The sequence below is a fragment of the Schistocerca serialis genome, chromosome 2 (genome assembly GCF_023864345.2).
Source record: "Schistocerca serialis cubense isolate TAMUIC-IGC-003099 chromosome 2, iqSchSeri2.2, whole genome shotgun sequence".
Lineage (NCBI taxonomy): Eukaryota > Metazoa > Arthropoda > Insecta > Orthoptera > Acrididae > Schistocerca > Schistocerca serialis.
The window spans coordinates 693705017-693719975 of record NC_064639.1 but is presented as its reverse complement, the minus strand read 5'-3'; the positions used below and the strand labels follow the sequence as shown (position 1 = coordinate 693719975).

General features: G+C 41.9%; 1 protein-coding gene across 3 annotated transcripts in view; it reads right to left on the bottom strand.

Annotated features, from left to right (window-relative positions):
• Positions 1–14959, bottom strand: part of LOC126457836 (mucin-2-like) — a 103152-nt gene that overhangs the window by 37350 nt on the left and 50843 nt on the right. For 2 of the 3 annotated variants that reach the window (XM_050094468.1, XM_050094467.1), the window contains exon 3: positions 7028–7207. In XM_050094468.1, coding sequence (XP_049950425.1) covers positions 7028–7207 — 180 coding nt within the window. Of the gene's footprint in view, positions 1–7027; positions 7274–14959 lie in introns of all 3 variants that reach the window. The other variant, XM_050094469.1, reaches the window with a different exon arrangement.

Below are 14959 nucleotides of genomic sequence, written 5' to 3'. Positions count from 1 at the left end.
TCTTTGCAATGTAAAAAAGGTTTTTGTCATTACATGAAAGAAATCCAGTATTTTAGTATCAAATAGAAAAAATGATATGCAAGGGAGGACTGGGCCACTACTGTCCTAGCCCTCCCTTATTAAAATTTGATATTCCTTTGCTGTTTACGGTCTGTTTTGGGAGCTGTGTAGGTACATGGTGAAAGACGCCCCCAGATATGGTAAAGTTAAAATTTATTAAAAATTTATTAAAGCAGCGATAATGACAGAATAAAGGCCAACTGTAAGGGTCACTAAAGACATTAGTTATAAATGCACAGTGTAGACAAATGACCATAAAATATCATTCACTTTTTTTACATGATTTTGTTTCACTCTCTTGAATGTAGAAGTTTAGTTACGCTGAAGGGCTTTCTGAGTAAGAGAAGACGTAGTAACAGCATTAAGTATTTTTATTAAAGTAAAATAGAACCAAGTTAAGAAGAATTTCTTCACATTTTATATCATCTTGAGAGGCACTGGTGTTCCCTGCAGTCGGCTGCCTGCATTTACAATTGAAATGGAGGAAAGGAAATCCACAGTCATATTTTCATAAAATTATCAGAAGGAGAAGCTTTCAGAAGACGTCAAACATAATTAAAAAGGATGCTTGTAAAAAGTATATTTCAGCAGCTCTGCAACGAATGTGCCCCAACCTGTGGAAGTAAACCAAGTGAATGATAAATCTAAGAATGTGCTGACTTCTCAGTGTGCAGCCCAGAAAATGTAGATGTGTTCATAAGCAAACACTCAGTAAAGATACTTCTTGAGACAGATTCTTTGGTGTCCTTGCTAAACCAACCCACTTACTTAAGTTTCGTGTCACAGCCCTTGCAGGTAGCTGAAAGAAACATCTGGGCCTATGGACACCAACATGTGCCTTTGCTAGGAACACTTTCAGTTTTTCTCACGTGCTACCAGGTCACTCATCCAGTAAATTATCTTGTGGTAGTTGACACCAAAATGGACAATGTTTATAGGGAAAGACATCTTGTTTAGAGGTGTAACTCCTGAGAACCATCTTCACAATTCAAACTCTTGTTCCAGAGGCTAGGTGCAGAAGTACTCAGATGCAACCATCCTTGACATATTTGGGGTTCAAACTCTTGGTCAATGTACTAAAACCAAAGGAAAATTATATCATGGGCATCAGTAACATGCAGTCACCCATGAATGAAAAAGACCTACGAGTGTTTCTGCATAAGATCAATCATCATGATTATCTAATTACAAACCTAACTGAACTCTCTTACACATCAAACCAGATACATCACCAGGGCACACATTTCAAACTGTCACCTTGCTGTCTAGGATTTGGAAGATTGCCTAAGTGGGAGCTGTATTCACAATATATACCCCTAGTCTGTTGCTGGCAGTAGTGATTAATGAATCCCCCCCATGGCATAGGTGAAATTCTGTCCCATAAATATCTTTATGGCACAGAGCACCCTACTGCATTGCTCCTAAGACCTTATCCACATTCCAGCAATGCTTCTCTCAAACAGAAAGGGAGGCCCTCAGTATCATCTACCCAGCCCTGAAATTTAAATTATTATTTTATTGACAGAAATCTACATCAAGATGAACTTTCATGGTCCATCAACCATTGCTCACTATCTTTGGACCTAAGCATTGCTTTCCAGACTGAGCCTCCAGCACTAGGCAATGTTCTTGTTGAATTTTCACTATTCTATCCACTACCAGGAAGAGACATTGCATGCTAACATGGATGTGCTCTTGCAGTTCACCACGAGACTGTATTCAGCTTTTGACCAACTTGAATAATTGTATTTTCAACTTGATTCAGATCTGGATTTGGCTATTTTGGCTTTTTCCTTAATATCACACAATGCCACAGTTGCTACATGCAAGGAACCAACATTATGCTGCCTTCCTCACTTTGTGCCACATGAAGGGTTGGACTACTGGCTCCGAATGTTGTCCCTATTGGCCATGGTGAAATTAACTACAACTGGGTCTTATATAAGGACTACTGCCACATCTGGATTCTTCACTTTCAGTTGTGGGTGCTGTGCATGCTGCACAATGCACATCTGGACACGTCCCAGATGAAAAGTTTGGTGTGGTAAAGCATTCTAGCACAATATAGACTCTGACATTCTGATTTTGTCTGATAATGTTTTGGGTGTCAGGCCCATCAAGTTGCACATCTCCAGCAGTTCTCCCCCCAGTGTGACACAATGGAGCCATCGGAGGATATCCACTTATATTTTACTGATCCGTTTTGTGGCTCTAGTGTAGTTGGTTGTGATTTATTCCTCTTCTCACTTCCCTTTAGTGATCCATTTGCCCCAGGTCACTTATACTGCTACAGTCATGTCCTTGGAAAAAATCTTTGCCACTGAAGGCATCTAATGCTCTTTGGGTTTAGATAACAGGATGGTGTTCACCTCTCATGACTTTGAACTGTTTAGTGCTTATAACAGAATTCAGCACCCCCGTACCATGCCCTTTCATTCAGCCTCCAACAATCGCATGGAACACTTAATCCACATATTAAAGACCCAGCTCTACAAGAACTGCCCAATATTGCACCTAACACCATCTGCAATATTCTGGCAACTTATATTGCCACCCTGATTGAAAGCTGCAGTCTGGCGGAGCTGATTTATGGTTGCCCTCACCACACTCTTGGACTTGCTGTGGCTGGCCCTGGCACATGTCATCAATGAGGCCTTCCCCTTCAGGGTGAACACTTCAGTGTGGCCCATGAACTTGGATGCCACCCAACCTGGATCTGTGGACAGCTTCCTTCCAACATAGATCCATGACGTGTATTGTGGTCTCTGCCCACAGGCTTCTGTGGTGCCATCAAAATTAATTTCATCTCCACCATCCCGTTCAGCAGCTCCTGGCTTCACCTGCCCCAGTGAATCCTCCAGTCCCAAGGTGGCTCATGCTACTTCCATTGAGCCTCAACCTGCCACAGACTTTCACAGTGGTGCTCCTGGGGGAGGGCTTGTAGTGGTGCTGTCTGATGTCACTGTGGAAACCAGTTAGCTGGTGCAACATTATTGTTGTTTGTTGTGGTACCACTACTCGGATGACACTTGTTACCAGGAGCATTCTCTGATGAATTCTGCATATAAGACAGCACAGGGCCAGTTGTAATTTGATCAGTGAAACTGCACACCACTCAGTCTGTTGGTTTGGTTCTTTTTATGGACTTAGTTTACATGTGTCTATTCTTCAGACTCTTGTTAGTTACTGATGGAGCTCTGACACTGCACAACCTGGACTTTGATTAGATTCTACATGACTGTGGTCCCCCATGAAGGAAAGGTCATTTTATTAGATTGTTTACTTAAAACAGCTTGCACTGCACCAAGGAGAATTCTGCAACGTGGCTCAATTTGTTAAATAAATTGGGGTAAGTCACTGTTACTTTTTAGTGTAAATAATATTTACAAAAATCACAAAGTTATTTTATTCAAGCTATAATTACAACAAACAAGAAGAATGATATTCATCATACTTTGTTAAATTGACTTCAGGATAGAAAAAGATGAACAATGCTGCTTCCAAAATATTTTTTTACTTACCTAATGATATAAAACATCTGACAGCCAACCACACTAAATTTGAAAGCAAACTATTAAGTTATTTCTCAGCAATTACATAATTTACACAGAAGAGCGTTTATTTAGAAAAATGTTTACCTAGATGCTTTAAGGATATGTATTCCAAAATTTACATACTTATTTTCATTAAAACTGTCCAGTACACAGTTTTAATCTGCCATGAAGTTTTACTGGCCTGACACTGCAGCACAACTGAGGTGGGGGCCTGTGTTGTTTGGAATTGAAAGGAATGTGACACAGGATAGGAGGGAAAAGGAGCAAGAGAATAGGGTAAGAATGTGGCACTGGACTGCTTGCCATGGTGCAGGCATGGCAAGTTGTGTGTGCCACACAATGTATTTGTATGCTATATGCAATTCCCTGTACCTGTACTAATGTGAGCTCACCAGTGGCACATACCTACCCTATTCTCATGTAGCCTCTCCCTCTCAGTCCTGAGCCACCCTCCTCTCCACCCTTCTCTTTCCCTCCACTCTTCCTTCCTCCTTCTCACCCTCTCCAACCAAACAACCCCTGACCCTAGAAAAGCTGCAATGACTGGATGAAGTAGTCAGATGGGACATTGCAGCTGAACAACACTTGCAGTAGTGTCTATATTCCTACTGACTGCACAGTACCTCAGTTACATACTGAGTATTTATTTTTACTTCCTGCATTATTTGTATCCCTTTCAAGACTTTCCATTTTCATATTTATTATATGTCTTATTGTTTTATTTCTGTGCTGCTGAGTGTCATATGTTTTGTATTACTTGTAGAACACTATACAATTATGTTTCTACACAACTATGCTGCAACACCATCAGTCCTGATTCTTTCACTCACACTTTTTGTATTGTGATGAAAGTTTGTTTGAAAAGTGAAAAATTTCAAATATGCGGTACTGATGACAACAATTTCATCTATAAAGCTGGTGAAATTGAAATGACTTGTTCATACACTATGTTCTTTGTAACAGGAATGATAAATATTCTGATATCTGATATTAGGTAACTACCTCCAATGGCTATGTTTTCATCTAGTACCTGTCAAGCTCATAGGAATCCATCTATTTGGCTTACCAGTCTTCAAGAAATGTCTGGTTTTCCTGTATCTCTCACTGTCTGAAAACTCTCTTTCATAAAATCTTCACTGTTATACCCTTCTTTGAGCCAATTTTTACACACTCCCATAGAAAAGTCTCTTCTAAACTTCTCCACAAATTGTCAATTTTGGCTTTATGCTTACAGATATATTCAATTTATTTCCTAATTTTGTACACCTGTCTTCCATTAGGTCATTTATTGTTATGAAGAATGCAAAGATATATTTTATTAATTTATCTTCTGTCAGTGTATCTGAACATTTCATCATTTCATCTGCATTGCAATTCGATAATGGCCAGACTCACATTCTCAACCTCTTCTTTAATTTATTCATTGATTTGGAACCCATTATCATGTCATCTGTGCCTTCTCATTGCACCTGAAATGCTGTTTTCTGTTTGGCATACCAGATACCTATTTTCAGATATGACCTACAGTCCTGAAATCAATTCAAATCGAGTTGCGCTCTACTGTTTATTACTTTCACTGTCTATTTGAATTTCATTTTCAATTGTTCTAAACATACAAATTTTCATTAACTTATCCAACAAAATCACTGCTAACCTAGACTGTCTTCCTTTCAGTGGACTGGTTATACAACATTTTCATCTTGGTGTAAATAATATTTACCCCTACTCTCATGCGTCCTTTATCGAGCTCATCAATTTTTTGCTAACACATTTCATTCCTCCCAATCTTTTCATGTTGTCAAAGTGCAGTTGTAGCCTCATTACAGACATTAACTGAGAAACTGATAATGTAGGCTTCATTTCTCAAGGCAGTTAGCACAGTTTTTATTACAACGAAGTCAAATTTTCATATAATTTAATAAATCCTAGACAAAGTGGTAACCCATAGTTATTGCTTTTCTTGTTTAGTTGTATTTGAAACTTGAAAATTTTCATCATACTACACTCAGTTTTAAAATCAAGATTTTCCTTCCTAACTAAATTCTAATGTTTTCTTTATCTTCTAAACAATTAATGAGAATTTTGGTAAAAGTCTTTCATACCACTAACTAAAGACAATCAACCTGTGACCTTCTTCCCTGTTCCCTTTCTTGTGAATTGAAACTACTGTTTCCAATAATGAGTACTGCCTTTTTATCAAGATATTTGTTGAACAATTCAACAACTTGCAGACAGGCACAATTAAAAGACACTCACATATGGCTTTCGACCATAGCCTTCATCAGTAAAAGACACACACACACACACACACACACACACACACACACACACACAGATATATCACACAAGCAAGCACACCTCACACACACACAACCACCAGCTCCAGCATCTTGGGCCAGAATGCAACATCACGTGGGGTGCGAGCAGTAATCTGGAGGGGCTGGGGATTGCAAGCAGCAATATGGGATGCAAGCAGCAATCTGGAGGTTTGTGTGGATGTGGGGTTTTTTTTTTTTTTTTTTTTTTTTTTTGTGTGTGTGTGTGTGTGTGTGTGTGTGTGTGTGTGTGTTTTACTGATGAAGGCTATGGCCAAAAACTATATATGAGTGTCTTCCAATTGTGCCTGCCTGCAACTTGTCATGCCTTCTTTTACTGTAAGTAGCAATCTGTCTTTTCCTACATTGCTGTACTGAAGAGGTAATGCAACAGCCACTGACAATTTTTTTAGACCCAATGACCTGCTGTTATTTAGTTGTGAAACTAACAGGCGATGGTTTATCTGTCTATAGAGATAAAATGTTAACCTATTATGATAAAATATATTGATCAGTTAAGTACAGATCACAGAAAAAGGTACTGCACAACAGAATCATAAACAATGACTCTATTATGATGTTTAGTGAGGTATTACTGGTTCACCTTTATGACCTCAACAATTCGTGATTTTCAGTGATATAATGAATTCTGTTAATTCTTTAATAGTTGAGCCACTAAACAGGTCTCCACTGTGGATCATATAGTGCCTACTTAAATTAACACACCTGTTTCTGATAGTTTATTTTAGTTACTCTGTTTTCTGTTGCTGCTAAGAATAATTTAGTAAATATCATGACAAAAGAGTTGATTCAATAGTCAAGTGCCACAGCTAGACCTAAGGAGTCACAGAAATAATGATTTAGTTTGTGTCATGTGCTACTCTTTTCCTGTTAGCTTAACTATTGTGGATTTTAGTACATAACTTATATGATGAATGACATAGCCTCTGATTTGTTTACAGGGCAGTTAAAGTACTTGTCTATGACTAATCTATGAAATTAAATTAAATTTTCACTGTTTTAAATAAAGACATTTTCAGCAAAAGTAAAAATAAAGAAGAGTTAATAAAATATATATTAGTGTATATAGTAGCTCACCCTTAAGTGGCGATGGATGTCTCTGAAACCAATCCTTGTAATTACACAGTCCCATGGCAGCTGTAAAGCGTGTTGTATTTGGCTGGCTGTTTTGCCCCTGGAACCTTCATAGAGTACGACCAGCACAGATGCAGCTCCATAAGGGGAGAATGCAAAATTCCCCCTTGTGTATGCATAGTCCTGTAGCCATTACCACAGGTTTCTTAAACCGAAGACTTAGAGGAAATTCACGATCCATATTTGATACTGAAATATTATAACATCACATTTGCTAAGCATATGTGACATTAACCACATATTTATATTAAAATTTAATACACAAAGCAGAAAGTGGTTATGCTTATAGCAGATAATGAAATTAAATATTGTATAATTACCTGCACGTAGAGTCAAGATGTTAACATACACAAGACGTACAAGAAACAGTAGAATTAATACTGGGAGTTTTTATGATGAACTAACAGATATGCTTGCACATTTTGTATTTTGTCACAGTGATGACATAATATTTACCCTAAAGTCTGGCATCCTGGATGCCTTTTGTTGTCTACTTCAGCAAAATTATAAGTTGGTCCTGGTTCTGAAAGCTTAAGATTCATTGGTTTTCTATTTAGCAGTTAGTCTGGTGGTGCCAGTGTTACATCAGTTTTTGGAAATGTTACTTTGGACAAACATATACTTTGACAAATTCATGTCAGAGAGGCGGAAGAGTTTGATGTTTTGTTGATGTCAAGGTTAATTAGAGCTGGGGAATATTCATATAAATGCAAGAAACCCCGATCAAAAGACAGAATCCCAAGAAATCACCACTCAGCAGTTATGGAAAACAACTAATTGTTCATAAAATTTGCATAATTTTTTAAAAATATCAAATGCAGTGAGGTGCAAGGTCAGTTAATCAAGTGGGCCAATGATGAATAATTGCCTTTATTGATGTATGTTGCTACGACATAACATTATGGCTGAACCACACCTGGGATACAACAATAACAGTATACATTAGATTAGATTAGTACTTGTCCCATAGATCATGAATACGACACTTCGTAATGACGTGGAACATGTCAGGTTAATAAAAGGTGTCTATAAAAGATATTACATTACACAAATATTACATGACACTTAATATCTTTAATTTTTTTTGTGTGTGGGTTGGGGAAATTACCCACTTACTGTATCCAAAAGTTCATCTAATGAGAAGGAGTTGCCATTAAGAAATTCTTTTAATTTCCTTTTAAATGCTATATGGCTATCTGTCAGACTTTTGATGCTATTAGGTAAGTGACCAAAGACTTTTGTGGCAGCATAATTTACCCCCTTCTGAGCCAAAGTTAGATTTAACCTTGAGTAGTGCAGATCATCCTTTCTCCTAGTGTTGTAGCCATGTACACTGTTATTACTTTTGAATTTGTTTGGATTGCTAATAACAAATTTCATAAGTGAATATATAGGCTATTGCAGTAGCCACCAGAAAGATCGGCATGGCGTGTCATGGACAGTAACTGCCGCAAGTAAAGTCCTGTCCACCAGAGGACACGCGAAAATTCGGCCGCACCCTCTGCCGGTGGAAACAACTCAGGCAGCAACGGGCCATGCCCAGTCAGTTCACACTAGCAGACAGTTCCCGGTCTGCACTAGGTGAAGTGCGACAAAAACGTGAAGCGTGTTACTACACAACTGGCGACGACTAGGATCGTTCATTCGCATGTTGTGTCGTTGTTCCGGTTTCGCAGCTTATCCATGGCTTGGAGGATTTAGTGTGGGTTTTGGTTGAACAGCAGACGGAGCTTATGGCAACCATGAAACAAGTGCTTCCGGAGTTGCTTTCCACGCAGTCTGCTCCAGTGCCATTCCCTCCTTCCTTTCCCCCGTATGACGAAACTGCAGAGGATTGGGACGCATATGAACATCACCTTCAGCAGCATTTCCAGGCGTTTCATGTTGCCGATGCGGAGGTACGTCGTGCTCTTTTCTTTTTTCTTGTCTTGGATATCTCCATCACTGTATCAAGTTTTGTGGCAGCTAGCACCATTGCAGGAACCCTCGTCCTAGTCTTTTGACGCATTGTGTTCATTGCTGTCTTCATATTCTCACCACCGCACGCATGTTGTGGTGGCTAGGGTCGAGTTCTATCAATGCAAGAAACAGCTCCATCAGTCTTACCGGGCGTGGGCTGCTAACCTGCACGGTCTTAGTCGCAAGTGTCATTTTGTCACGGAGCAGTCGCGAGAGTTGTATGCCCACGTTATGGTACGCGACGTCATTGTTCGTTCGGCCCCTGATAGGGAGGTCCGGCAACGGGCCCTGCAGTTAGAAGACCCTTCCCTCGAGGAAGTCCTGTCCATTGCTCAATTGTATGAAGTCTCTCATGCAGCAGGTCAACAGCTGGAAGCGTGGTGCGACGTCGCGGAGGTTCAGGGCGGCGCGGCCGCGTCCACTGTGTCCGGGGTCGACGACGAGCGAGCGGTACAGTCCGGCCGTTACGGCCGCTCCCGCACGGCGTGTAAACAAAATTCCGGCCGCCGGCCCCTGTTGCCGTCCTGTGCGTCGTGCTATACACATCATGATCGGTCAGAGTGCCCCCAGCGTTGGGCCATTTGTCGAAAATGTAATAAAACGGGTCACATTGCTAAAGTTTGCTGCTCAGCCTCAAAAGAATCGAAGGAAGCACGTACAGTGGACATGGACGTTGACATTCAGGAAGTTTCATCGGGCCAGGCTCCCGACGCATCGGCACGCAAACTCTTTATCGGGGTGTCGGTTCGGTCGCGCCGGTTACAACTGCAAGTAGATACGGGCGCGGCAGTTTCGTTGTTGAATGCACAAACTTATTCCGACCTTGGATCGCCCCCATTGGCGCCAGTTTACCGGCGTCTACGCGGTTATGGTAAACAGTTCATTCCCCCACTGTGTCAATTCACTACCGACATTACTTACAAATCAGTCACAACTTTTATTGTTGTCAGTGATGCGAGCTTCGCTAACCTTTTTGGGTTGGATGCCTTTCAAGCTTTCGGTTTTTCTATCGCAGACACCATACAGTTGGTCTCCGAAGACGTTCCCTATCAATCATTGGAATATTTGATCTCTGACTTTAAGGATATCTTTGAGGAGGGCCTGGGGCGTGTTTCAGACTTTGAAGCTCACTTGACGTTGAAGGCGTCGGCTCGCCCGCATTTTCTACACGTGAGGCAGATCCCCTTGGCTCTCCGCCCTCAGATAAAAGCAGAGCTAGACCAGCTGACAGCCCTCGGGGTCGTTATTCCCATTTATTCTAGTGAGTGGGCTTTGCCCCTCGTTATTGTCAGGAAGTCCTCAGGAACATTATGTCTCTGTGGCGATTTCAAGGCCACCATTAATTCCCAATTGGTGGTGGACACCTATCCCTTGCCTTGTTCTGATGAATTGTTCTCCGCCATGGCAGGAGACCAATATTTTTCGAAAATCGATCTTTTGGAGGCTTATCATCAGATACCACTTGATGAGGACTTCAAACAGCTGGCGGTCGTCAACACCCCATTTGGCCTTTAGCAATACCTGCAGTTGGCCTTCGGAATATCCAGTGCCCCGGCAATATTTCAGCGTTATCTTGAGCACATCACGTCGACAATCCCTCATTGTATTAATTACCTGGACAACATAATTGTCACAGGCTGCAGCACGAAGGAACACTTGCACAACCTTTGAACCATCTTTCTCAAATTCAGGTCCGTGGGCCTGCGTTGCAACCTGTGTAAGTCGAACTTCTTACAACCGTCCATTGAGTATGTGGGCTACACCATCTCGTGGCAAGGCGTTCAGCCACTAGGAAGTTTGGTCCAAGGTATCGTCGACCTTCTGTGGCCCGCTTCGCTGAAAGAGTTACAAGCTTTTTTAGGTAAGATTGCCTATTACCACTGGTTCATTCCCAGGGCTTCCACCATAGCCCACCCCCTGTACTGCCTTCTGCGCAAGGGTGTTCCTTTTGATTGGTCGCCTGCATGTGAGCAAGCGTTCACCTCGTTGAAGGGCCTCCTCACATCAGCGCCTTGTTTGGTTACTTTTGACCCCAATAAGCCATTGGTCCTGGCTACAGACGCTTCGCAGTATGGGGTGGGGGCGGTCCTGGCCCATCGCAACACAGATGGCTCCGAGCAGCCACTGGCGTTGGCGTCTAAAACTCTTAGTCCCACACAGGCCCATTACTCCCAGGTGGAAAAAGAGGCTTTGGCCATTGTCTACGCTGTTACCAAGTTTCACCCTTTCTTGTATGGCACGAAGTTTCAGTTAATCACTGACCATAAGCCATTAATATCGTTATTTGGCCCTGCCTCTCAGATTCTGGATAGGGCAGCCCACAGACTGCAGAGCTGGGCCTTGTTCCTCACTAAGTACCATTATGACATTCATTTTTGCCCTACTGGACAGCATGCCAATGCCGACGCTCTTTCCCATCTTCCGGTGGGCCCGGATCCAAAGTTCGATCGGGAGGAGATTATGTGTTTTCATTTGGATGTGACGTCCCACCAAGCAGTTGATGGCTTCCCGATCACTAGTTCTAGAGTCACCAGGGAAACAGCAGCTGACCCAGTTCTCTGGCAAGTAGTTTGCCTCGTTCAGCAGGGGTGGTCGTCCCAATCTCCAGGTCAGGTCTCGGACACTCTTCGTAATTAATTTGTTCTACGAGACCACCTCTCAGTCTTGGAAGGAGTTCTCCTTCTGGCTACCAATGATACAGCTCCTCACGTGCTTGTTCCTGCAAGTTTGCGAAGGGAGGTCCTCACGTTATTACATGAGGGGCACTGGGTGTTTCCCGTACTAAAACATTGGCTTGCAGACATGTGTACTGGCCCGGTATTGACAGAGAAATTGAGCACTTGGTGGCCACCTGTTCCCAGTGTGCAAGCCAACAGGCGTCTCCCAGGTCAGCATTCTCTTCATGGCCGCCTGCAACCCAGGCATGGGAATGTGTTCACATGGATTTTGTGGGCCCGTTTCTCAATGGCTATTGGCTCATTGTCATTGATGCTTATTCCCGATTCCCATATGTGGTTCGCTGCTCCTCAACCGCTTCAGAAGTTGCAATCCAGGCACCAGCAAAAATCTTTTCTGTGGAAGGTCTGCCAGTCACCCTGTTATCGGACAATGGACCTCAGATTATTTCGCAGACCTTCCAGGATTTTTGTAGGTGCTTTGGTATTCGGCACGTTTGCTCTCCCCCCTTTCATCCACAATCGAATGGGGAAGCCGAGCACATGGTGCACACATTTAAGACGCAGATGAAAAAGTATGTGCACGAATTTGCTGTGGAGGAGGCATTGACGTTTTTCCTGACGGCATACTGGACCACGCCAATGGGAGAACGCAGCCCGGCAGAGCTCCTCAATGGGCACCAACCTAGGACTCTGCTGCATCTCCTCTGCCCTGGTCCTCACCAGTCTTCGCAAAATGGGGTACCCGGCTTTCCACCGGGTATGTCGGTCTGGGCACGTGGGTTTGGTCACAATCCACGTTGGATACCGGCGGTGGTCCTGCGCCGCAATGGCCGCCGGCTCTATACCTTGCAGGCGGGGGACCGGGAGGTATGCCGGTGGAACAACAACAACAACTCAGGCAGCACGGGCCGTGCCCAGTCAGTTCACATCGGGCATACCTAGCAGACAGTTCTCGGTGTACACTAGGTGAAGTGCGACGGAAATGTGAATCGTGTTACTACAGCTATATTGTGAGGCTACAGTGAAGATCTCTAACTCTTTAAATAAGTGTCTGCAGGATGATCTTGGATGAGCTCCAGCAATTATTCTGATTACACGCTTTTGTGCAATGAACACTCTTTTACTCAATGATGAGTTACCCCAGAATATGATGCCATACGAAAGCAGAGAATGAAACTAGGCATGGTAAGCTAATTTACTCAGATGTATATCGCCAAAATTTGCGATGACCCTAATAGCATAAGTAGCTGAACTCAAACATTTCAGCAGATCCTCGGTGTGTTTTTTCCAGTTCAACCCCTCATCAAATGCATACACCTAGAAATTTTGAATATTCTACCATAGCTACCGATTTCTGATTGAAGTCTATATTTATTAATGGTGTCATTCCATTTACTGTGTGGAACTGTATATACTGTGTTTTGTCAAAATTTAATGAGAGCCCATTTGCAGGGAACCACTTAATGATTTTCTGAAAAACATCGTTTACAATTTCACCAGTTAATTCTTGTCTGTTGGGTGTGATAGCTATACTTGTATCATCTGCAAAAAGTACCAGCTTTGCATCTTCGTGAATATAGAATGGCAAGTCATTAATATACATTAAGAACAGCAGAGGACACAAGACCGAACATTGCGGCAGCCCATTCTTGATTTTTCCCCAGTTTGAGAACTCACCAGTTTTTTGCATATTATGTGAACTGCTTATTTCAACTTTCTGCACTCTTCCAGTTAGGTATGATTTAAACCATTTGAGCACTGTCCCATTCATACCACAGTACTTGAGCTTATCTAGAAGTATTCCATGATTTACACAATCAAAAGCCTTTGACAGATCTCAAAAAGTCCCAACGGGTGACTTCCGGTTACTCAGAGCATTAAATATTTCATTAGTGAAAGTATATATAGCATTTTCCATTGATAAACCCTTCTGGAAACCGAACTGACATTTTGTTAAAACTTTATTTTTACAAAGGTGTGAAGCTACTCTACAATACATTACTTTTTCAAGAATGTTGGATAAGGCAGTCAGAAGAGAGATTGGGCAGTAGTTGTTGACATCAGACGTATCCCCTTTTTTATGCAGTGGTTTAACAATGGCATACTTCAGTCTATCTGGGAAAATACCCTGCTTCAGAGAGCTATTACATATGTGGCTAAGAATCCCACTTATTTCTTGGGAACAAGCTGCTGGAAATGCAATCAATTCCATGTGAGCTTTTATTCTTGAGAGAGTTTATTATCTCCCTAATTTCAGAAGGAGAGATGGGTGGAATTTCAATTGTATCAAATAGTGTGGGTAAGGCCTCTTCCATTAACTGCCTTGCTTCTTCTAATGAACACTTTCTCTACAACATTTAAAAAATGATCATTCAAAATGTTTTCGACTTCCGGCTTGTTGTTTATCAAGATTCCATTCACTTTGAAGGTATTGATGTGCTGTTATTAGATCAACAGAAGACAGTATATGGAGCTTTTCTACATTTATTGAAGGTGAGTGATGCCATTAACCATTTGGTTAAAACTGGAGTTTATTGTCCTCTGAGGGGATGCAGCAGATTAATGATCATTCATTTCAGCAGTGATAAAACTTACGTACTGATAAATATCACTTCCTTGGGACAAAGAAGTTGCTGTCCATGCATCAGCATGGCTTTAGAAAGCATCGCTCCTTTGAAACGCAACTCACCCTTTTTTCACATGATATCTTGCGAACCATGGATGAAGGGTATCAGACGGATGGCAATTTCTTTACTTCCGGAAAGCGTTTGACTCAGTGCCCCACTGCAGACTCCTAACTAAGGTACGAGTATATGGGATTGGTTCCCAAATATGTGAGTGGCTCAAAGACTTCTGAAGTAATAGAACCCAGTACGTTGTCCTCGATGGTGAGTGTTCATCGGAGGTGAGGGTATCATCTGGAGTGCCCCAGGGAAGTGTGGTAGGTCCACTATTGTTTTCTATCTACATAAATGATCTTTTGGATAGGGTGGATAGCAATGTGTGGCTGTTTGCTGACAATGCTGTGGTGTACGGAAAGGTGTCATTGTTGAGTGACTGTAGGAGGATGCAAGATGACTTGGACAGGATTTGTGACTGGTGTAAAGAATGGCAGCTAACTCTAAATATAGATAAATGTAAATTAATGCAGATGAATAGGAAAAAGAATCCCATAATGTTTGAATACTCTATTAGTAGTGTAGCTCTTGACACAGTCACATCGATTAAATATTTGGGC